This window comes from Oratosquilla oratoria, chromosome 41, assembly GCF_046742065.1.
Source record: "Oratosquilla oratoria isolate Oo_2021 chromosome 41, ASM4674206v1, whole genome shotgun sequence".
NCBI classification, from domain to species: Eukaryota; Metazoa; Arthropoda; class Malacostraca; order Stomatopoda; family Squillidae; genus Oratosquilla; species Oratosquilla oratoria.
In genome coordinates, this window is record NC_134817.1 from 9,598,850 (window position 1) to 9,609,241 (window position 10,392).

Sequence of the window (10,392 nt, forward strand, 5' to 3'; positions counted from 1 at the left end):
AAGGCCTTGGTGTGGATGTGCTGTGTCTTGCGACACTGCTTCTGACCTAGGGCAGTGGACAAGATGCAGGGATGACCCGTCATCCAGGAGGTGCCAAGATCAGAGGGAGGGAAGAGGAGAGTGAACTATGTAGGGGATGGAATGGGTGGGATTGGTTTCTATGCCTTTGTCTTTTGGCTAACTCCCGTGTAAGTGGGAAAAATCCTTTGGTATATGTATGTTACATTTGAATAACTGTAATTAAATTCAAAACCAGGATCTTCAACGTTGACGGTAGTAGGATTTGAGAACTAATATGAAAGGAATTATTATAGTATCTAATTGTATTTTAATTAAAAATTGAACATTACGCGGATATACTTTTTAATGAGAAGAGAAAAATGTATATGACTAGAAGCATTTTTAAAGCCTTATGACAGGAAACAGGGTCACAGATTCATTTGATTACTAATTTCATCGGATATTTTTGTAGGAAATAATGCTCTCGGTTTTCCTTATTCAAACATTACGTTAGGTGAGCCAAGGCAAGCTGTGGTGGTCACAGTGGGCGGTGAGAGAGGGAAGAAGAAGAAGAAGAAGAGAGAGAGAGAGAGAGAGAGAGAGAGAGAGAGAGAGAGAGAGAGAGAGAGAGAGAGAGAGAGAGAGAGAAAAGTTTAATTAAAATTTTATCTAATCATGTCACCCCAGAAATATCACACGACCGTTGAAAAAAAGATAAAATTTTATCTAATGATGTCGCCCCAGAAATATCACACGACCGTTAACAAAATAAATAAATAAATGAAATAAAATAAGAAATAAATAAAATAATACCTGGTATAAATATATATATATACGTATATATATATATATATATATATATATATATATATATATATATATATATATATACATATAATTATAACATAGGCTAGAACAACCTAATTTATTACAATTTAGTAAGAAAAGACATCTATTACTATTATAATTATCACTAATACTGTTATTTTGTGAGACAGACGAATACGAGTAAAAGCAGAATTTTTGTCCCATAATGCAGCCTGAACTACGTGCGTAATAAGACAATAATAAACAATTGTACTATGCAAATTCCGTTACAAAAATACTAAAATAAACTTGAACATTGCAAAGAATAATAACATGATAGTATGACAAATAGGACAATAATAAATAGTTTTACTACACAAATTCCGTTACAAAAATGCTAAAATAAACCTGAACATTGCAAAAAATAATAATATGGTAGTATTAAAGACGGGGAACTTAGAGAGAGAGAGAGAGAGAGAGAGAGAGAGAGAGAGAGAGAGAGAGAGAGAGAGAGAGAGAGAGAGAGAGAGAGAGAGACAGAGAGAGAGAGGAAGGCCAGAACCCTCGCGATTTCACTCTCATCTCCGTAGGCTCTTTTGTCTCTCTCCCGGCCACGAGCCGGCCACGAGCTAAATCCAAAGACAGTAGATCTGCGGAAGGGTCAGCCATGGGCCCTGTTGGTTGCCTCACATTCTGTTCTTTGATGGAGGTCATTTCTGCGTTTGTTCTTCAGGAAGTTCAACGCGTACGAGAAAGTATGGCAAAGATTGGAAAGCGATTAGGACAATACGGCAGCGAAATCATAGAAACCTTTTATTCTAAATTTCGGTCACTGCATAAGACTGAACGTAGGTCGTATAAAGAAGAGAAGGTGAGGTATCCTTCGTGGATACCAGTTCCAGTGCATTTTGAAAGTGACGATGACGAAGTTCTTGAGTCTGTAAGACAATTATTCATGACTTCCGAGGATAACAGGCCGTTTTAGTTCAGCATTAAAGAAAGATTCCCTACTTGGATTAAAATCGATATGGGTATCGAAAGACAGAGATCCTGGATCCCGTTTAAATGCCATCAGAAAGGAACTAAAAATTTCAGACAAACAGAAGAATCTCTCCTTCCTTCACGTATTCCCAACGAGCCGCAGAGCGATTTAAAGCTCAATTCGGACAGTAACAGACGTCCTGATTCACGGAAAGTAATCATACGTTCGAGTTCAGAAAGTGCACAAGCCGTACATGAACACAAGAAGAACGCGTCGAAGGAAGGTAATTCTACAGAGCCGCAATACAAGCCAGAAAAGGAAAGAATTCCATCATGGTTTCCGCTCAATCTTGGATTCGAAAGGCAGCGCTCATGGATTCCTCTGACATTAGGACCAAAAAAAACGCACAAGAAGACATCTGCCCATTAGAATCCACCACCTCCATGCAAACAGAAGGACAAGGAAAGAATTCCTTCGTGGTTTCAGTTATACCTTGGGTTTGAGAGACAAAGATCATGGTTTCCTGTCGTATTAAAACCAAAGAACTCGCAGGATAACATTCTTGAAAGTGTCCGGCATTTATATAAGGAATGCTCGGCAAAAAAGAACAATCGTAAGGTGAAAGAGAAGGAGCGATTGCCTTCTTGGATACCGATCAAACTGGGCTACGAAAGATAGCGATCCTGGTTTCCAGTTAAGTTTGTGACAGGACGCTAAGATATCATCGAAATGTGATATTTCGTTAAAAAGGGAACACATCGTCACGGCCACTTACAGAAAGCCCTAACAAGGAAAGTGTTACGGCCGCTTACAGAAAGCCCTAACAAGGAAAGTGTTACGGCCGCTTACAGAAAGCCCCAACAAGGAAAGTGTTACGGCCGCTTACAGAAAGCCCTAACAACGAAAGTGTTACGGCCGCTTACAGAAAGCCCTTCAACAATGAAAGGAAAGTGTTGATTATACACAGTAAGAACAGAAAGTTTTTGTACGTAAGTGACACACAGGGACGATATCAGGAAAGAGGATTGCTCAAAGGCCTAAACAGATTCTGAAGATTCTTTATAGGAAAGTGATGAATTTTATACTCCGAGAAACGTTTGAGTAGAAAGCGTTATCCCCTCAGCTGAATAAAACGACTCTATAACCTTTCTATCTCACTTGGCAACGTGGCTCATGCGACGTTGCCGTCCGAGATATATATATATACACACATATATATATATATGTTGATAAATTGTTTAAGACAAATGAGAGAGTGATAAGTGGGGAAGGGTAAACGAAGATGGGCTAAGAATACATGTATTGTTTTTATGTTTCGGTTATTATAACCTTCCTCAGAGACCTTGTTACAGAACATCTGGGTCACAACATTTATACCCGTAGTGGGGGACCTTGTGAAGCTTCGAGTGTCAGGTCTTTTCTAGCGCATTAATTATTAAGAGACTGGCTGCTTTAGATAGGCATATAAATCCTTTTCTGTCGTTATTATTTTCTTGGACATTTATATGTGCAGCTTCAACTGTCTTTCTCATCTTCTTTTGTAATCCTTTGTAAACCCCCCAAAATGCAAAAATGCAAGATACTGCAATGACTGCCATTTATATTATATAATTTATTTATTTGTTTGTTGTTTGTTTATTATTATTTGCTTGATTTTTATTCATTGTTGGTTATCTGTCAATTTACTATTATTTACCATTTATGTGTTTGCTTATTATTTAACTATACCTATGCATTTATTTCATTTATTATTACTTATATTGTTATAATTCTTATTTATTTTTCTTTAATTTATCATTATTACATTTTTTCCGCATCCAACCTAGTTATGGACCAAAAGGTCTCCTGTTGGCATACTCCACCTTTGTAATCCTTTGGTGACTGTTTAGACGTTCTGAGTGGATATTGGCAAAGATAAAATGATGAAATGTATAAAGAATGATAAAATGGAGGCAGGTTAAAGATGTATGTGCATATACACATAGAGAATTCTTCTTGAAATATTCACCATACGTACATCATTTGGACGTGTAAATTCAATGAAGTTACGAAATGAACAACTGGGATTTTATGGTACCATATACGTAAATCATCTTGTACGTACTCAGGGACATGCTAAAAGAGAACAGGTAATTTAAATCTCTACAGAAAGTTATGCAAAGAAATTGAATAGGAGTTGAACGAAGAGAAATTCGTTGCATTTTAATTAACATGGATAACGATGAAACTGCTCGGTTGCCAAAGTCCCACTAAGCATACAATATTCAAAAGAACACGATTTCAAATATTTTCTGGAATGTAGCAGAGCTTTTCCATTGCAAGGCATATTAACTGACCTTTGAGGACAATTCCACAGGGGCTATACATGCTGCCAGAGCACAGATTTCATTGGTTTTCTCTGAAAATATAAAACGAATTCACTGTCACAACAACCAAAACAAATTGTCAACTATCCAAAGGTAGCACGGGATATCAAATGCATTTAAATTTTATTTAGTGATATCATAGGCTATTTAAACATTCCTGATAACTTTTAAAATTATATATATATTTTTTGTTAAATATATATGCTGGTTTCAAGTATTCTGCTATCGGACAGATATTTTCAGTTTGATTGGGGTAAGCGGACCAACGAATGCAGTCGGCTCAGTATTCAAATTTCTTGTCGGAAAACATAACGCCAGGCCGGACCCACATAACGCAGTAACTCTCAAGATTTCAGTTACACAGCCATCACAGACAAAAGTCATCACTATAATAATTGGTCGTTATTTACAAACAACGAAAAAGACGCAATCTCATAGTGCATTTCCGACAAAATTCAGACCTAGAAATATCTAAATTAGTAAATTGGTGAAAATAATACCTTCCGATATTAAACAAAGCATTCGTATTAATTTGTTTACGATATTTTTACTTGATTTGTTATATTTATATTTTTTACCATAATTAGCAACTTTTGGAAACTGTATATACCATGGCAATCTTCTTTGAATCTTTGAAGAATCATGTCGGTTATTAGCAGAGTTTATGCGGAGTTCCAATCACATTAGGCACAGTGATTCCATTCTTTTGACTACCTGGAGAATCAAATACAGAGTTGTTTTCGTTGTTGAAATTGGCGTACCCCGATATTGGTGGCTGTTCTGGAATACAAGCCAACCACTTATCAATATGAGGCCTAAAGGTTGACATTGACGTCCATTAAGATCTCATACAGTTAATTAAGGAGACATGCACTATTGTGGGTGGCCAGTGTGTAGTGAATAAAGACTTATCAACCCAGTGTCGGAGAATGAGATAAGATGGACAGAAAATCTGTATATTTCGACCACTACCTATGGTCCTCTTCAGCTGAAGAGGACCACAGATGGAGGTCGAAATATACAGGTTTTCTGTCCGTACCTCATTCTCAGACACTGGGTTAATAAGACCCATTTTATAAATGTGCCACTACATTATACCTTGCTAATGTTGAATAAAGCAGTCTTCCTCTTCTAAGATAGTTATTTACACCTAGTCCCACATCTAGTACTCCCTCGCACGCCTTCTTTGGAGGGAATAGACTAGAGATTCAGGTTGACTAATCTTCACCAGTAGCTGAGGTAGTGGAGCTCATATGCAGACAAGGTCATCATATTAAGACACCAGGGCAGGACTCGTAGTAATGGGTTTAAATTTAACAAATTTAGATTTAAGAAGGAAATAGGTAAAAACTGGCTTACCAATAGTAGTTAACGAATGGAATAGACTTAGTAAACATATAATGTAGTCTTCCCCATTATTATGTTCTTCTGTTAACACTACTCCAGTTTTGGTGCCACTAATACTAATGCCTGAGTGATCTGTGAAATGGTATCACTACTCATGTATACACCCAAATATTAAATTTGACCCTTCTCTGAAATTTTTTGATTTTTGGCAAATATATTTGGTCGTATGTATAATTGATTCGTTTTTCTCATACCTCACGTGGTCAAAATTGTTTCTATTTAGGACCGAGTTGTGTACGATTGTCTGTTCAACTATGGTATCTAATGGAGCAACATCTGCGAAAGATGTGGAGGTATATATTATTTCTATCGTGATCGTGTATATGGTTCAAATTGCATTCTTGCAGTATTTTTTCCAATCAATAATAATAATAATAATAATAATAATAATAATAATAATAATAATAATAATAATAATAATAATAATAATAATAATAATAATAATAATAATAATAATAATAATAATAATAATAATGATAATAATGATAATAGTAATAATAATAATAATAATAATAATAATAATAATAATAATAATAATAATAATAATAATAATAATATTATAATAGTAGTAATAATAATAATAATGATAATAATAATAATAATGATAATAATAACAATAATAATGATGATAATAATAATGATGATAATAATGATAATGATAATAATAACAGTAATAATAGTAGTAACAATAATAATAATGATAATAATAATAATAATAATAATAGTAATAACAATAATAATAGTAATAATAATAATAATAATAATAATAATAATAATAATAATAATAATAATAATAATAATAATAATAATAATAATAATAATAATAATAATAATAATAATAATAATAATAATAATAATAATAATAATAATAATAATAATAATAATAATATTAACAACAATAATAATAATTGTTATTATAATAAACTGGGTTCAGATTGTATTCGACTCATTCCTGTCCATGGGAGCTCCAATGACGCCATCACATCTAACATGCGACATGACGTCACGGTAACTGTATGTCCACCGACTTCCTAAACCGACGTTGATATGCATGTTCAGTTAGCTGTATATTGTGCAGGTGAAATTGTTTCTCGTCTCAATCGTTTCTCATCTCACTTTGTGTATGAAAACATAAACGTATAGATAAAAATATAAAGGAGTGATAGGATGACAAACCACCAAGCAACGGAAATTCTCCTCTATTTTTGGAAAGTTCTGTATGTGGCATTCCACTGCAGGAAATGACAAACCGCGGTCTGTTTTCACCCATCATCGACGCCCTGACATCTGGAATGCATTGATGTACACCTTTAATCATTAGTCTTAGGTTTTGGAGTTTATTATCTGATCTCAGACACGTATCTAACTATTCTTCCCTTGTGGGTCTTGATGTATTTTTTAAGTTTTTCATTCTATTTTTTCTTTGTCCTATTGTCACAGTTTCTACACGTTATTTACAAATTGAAGTTCACTAACAATAAACCATGTTATAAAGTGCCGAACATTATTAAATAATAGAAAAGTCGAATTCATATTTTCTATTTAAAGTGTATTTATTTTCTACTATTGCTATAGAATATCTTATTTGTTAATCTAAACTTCAATGTAAATGAAACAGGGGAAGATGAAAATGTAAAGTTACCCATACCTTGTCTCGTTTTCTATCACACCATTCTCGCTAAACAAAGAGAAAATTTCCTTCCGGAAGTTTTGATTTTACCGCTGAATAGAGTTGTATTTCTTACAAAATACTAAATGTATAAAATTATTAAAATAGAATTTACCCAAACTAGTGTTATAGTTCAATATAATACTATTTCATTTAATAATATATAATATTTTTGTTGAATAGATACATAGTCTGAGTGTTTCTTATAAATTTTATTTTTTTGAAGTAAGTAAACAACTTTGTTCTTGAAAGATGAACATGGAAAGAAGTTTTGAAGTTCCTAATAACGTTAATAATGAGTCTTTCGAAAGTATTCCTGAAACTACAGACACGAATGGAACTGAAAAGAAGGTCGAAATGGAAGGTAAGTGCGAGATATTCATAATTGAAAGTGAACACTGACCAGGTGGTTTTGGGAACAAACCACCTGTCAGAGTGTGTCTTGCTCGAGTCTTTTCTCTCAGTTACACACTCGTCGCCACACCTTCCCAGGACTTAACCTTTCACCCTTGAACCACGAAAAAACATTCAAAAGTCTTAGAATAAGAAATAATCGATCAAGAATGAGTTTATATGCATAGTTATAAATGATAAGGCCTAAAATAGGGTGAGAGGAAAAGGGAATTTCTGACCCTCAGCTGCATATGAGGGCATAGGAGCAAGATACATTGCATCTGTGACAAAATCTTATTACCTGATAGGAATGTGAGGAGTGATTGGAGTGACTTAACCCTGTTTGTGGTACTTCGTAAAAGTTGCATCAGGTGCATCTAGAATATGTTTACTATTTTGATTCAGGGGGAATGTAGGATGTAATTAGTTTGGTAAGATAGGTGATTTTTTTTATCAGATGTATGTTTTCTGGTGTGCATGTAGGAGAATGTTACTGTGCATGTCTTTCAGCCATAAATCTGTGCCTTTGTATAGGTTGGAGTTATCAATTTTTTAGATCAGGAGGATATGAGAATTTCTATATCCTTTTTGTTGGAATAGTTTGATTCGTTACTGATTTAATTTGGACGATATGCAGCAAATCCTGTGATGAAATTTTAATTTTTTGGTGTTTTCTAAGATTACTTCAACAACAAAACTAAGTTTCAAGGGAATGTGCTCTATAATAGAAGTAAAAATTAATACTATGAACTAAAATAATGTCCCCTGTCCTGCCCTGTCCTTGATGAATACTGTATTACTCAGTGTGTGAGTGTATGTTATTCATCCCTTTCAAACAGATATTTGTAGAATTTTTTTATTTCGAAATAATCGTAATAAATATTACATTGAGATTCCGTGAAATGCAGTAGGCCCACAGAAGTCTGCATTGACCCATTGATCTTGTTGAGGAAATATTTTGGAAGATTGTCTATGTTGTATTAGGTCCGTTGTTGTGCCGTCATCTGGATGGGGGAGGAAGATGAAGGGAACCGTTACCAGCTAATTTAAAGCTAATAGATCCCTGGCCCAGTTGGGGGATTGAGTGGCAGCCTCCTGAGGCTGCACCTCCAGATGTGTAGTGGGTGCCAATATTGGTTCTTTTTATGTAACTAAAAGAGTACTGACAAGAGATACCTGTTTGACTATCTACTTGCATATATATATATATATATATATGTGTGTATATACAATATATTATATATATATATATACACACACATATATATGGTATATATATATAAGGAAGCCAACAGCCAGCAACTGCTCCATTCCCTCCTCACTTACTACTAGATGGTGACATAATAGAAACAGACCTACAGTGTAACATTTCTTTTTAAAATTATCAGTGTAAAGGCAAGGTCTAAGGACCATTGCTTGCTCCTGTGAAGCTCTTAGTTTCCAGTCAGTGAAACTTTAGGCAGCAATTATTACATAAAAAAATTATGTAGAGGATATTTTTAAAGCAATGTAATGACTGATTATAAAACAGAAAGTGAAAGAAGTCTGAAAATTTTATCAGAATTCTAATTAAGAAAATTACGGTGAACAGTAGCTGTGCTTTTACTGAAAGTGGAAGTGAAAGTTTTTAGACAATGCTGTATGTGTATACATGTGTGTGTGCATGTGGATCCTGTACCATTCCTCTGCACATGAAAATGGGAACCAACAAACTTAGGGTGAAACAAGTCCTGAACGATTTTCATTTTCTTTGTCACATCCGAGGGAAATTACTTTTGGTTGGGGCCAGGGACGAATACCCACAAGTGGTGTTACTATGAGACGGACGTTTGATAGAATCCTCTCCCCTTCCTCCGTTATCAAAGCCATCAACACCCCAACAAGGTGCAGTCCTGAGGTGCTGATGCTTTGTTTCCAGACCAGACCCAGTATTTGGGTCTTTTCCATTTGACGGCATCCTGAATTTTTAGGCTAGGTTAGGTCGAGTTAGGTTAGGTTAGGTTTCAGATTAATATTAATTTCTTACCTCTCCTAAGTTGTTGAAATCAGCTGCATGACGTAAAATGGAAAAGATCCCAGGACTTTAAATATTTCCTGCAAATGTTCATAACCTGATGACTAATAACCGTTCTTCTTCTGCTGCTATGTTCTGGAGAAAGTCACTTACTAACACAACTCATAATAAGCCAACGTTTCTTCCAGGAGAGATCTATGGGAGAGCCCAAGAACAATTGCCAGCCAATGTGGGGCTGTAGGTTTCTAGTTATTATTGTTATTGATAAAGATGACGATAATAATATTAATAACAATAATCTAAATATACATAAAGATGAGTCAATTTGTGATCCCCTTCATAAGGATTGATGCTGCTGTAGATAGTGAAATATTGTGTAAATGTGTACATGGTTGAATGATATATACATTTACATATATATATATATATATATATATATGTGTGTGTGTGTGTGTGTGTGTATAATATTCAAATGTGTGTGTAGTTTAGATGTATTTATCTACACAACATTTAAAGGGTTGAGTCTGACCTTATCATATATATTTTTTCATAATGCAGATTCAATAATAATTTGTTCTGGAATCTCTTAATGCTCAGAATGGAACGTGATTGACCCTGGGTTGCTCTAAAAAATAATTGTAAAAATTATGTTTAATTATCTGGTAGTTAAACTAATTATGAGCACAGGTGTTTGCTCTACTAATCCCATATAGGTACAGGTATTAGGCTCCTTACATTACTGTATTTACCTATT

At 34.4% G+C, this 10,392-nt stretch overlaps 1 protein-coding gene across 1 annotated transcript in view; it reads left to right on the forward strand.

The window, feature by feature from the left end:
- Positions 1–7,458: 7,458 nt before the first annotated feature.
- The window catches only part of LOC143020958 (uncharacterized), a gene marked incomplete in the record, with an annotated part of 725,096 nt that continues 722,162 nt past the window's right edge, over positions 7,459–10,392 (forward strand). The window contains 1 exon segment of the mRNA XM_076177994.1: positions 7,459–7,595. Coding sequence (XP_076034109.1) covers positions 7,484–7,595 — 112 coding nt within the window.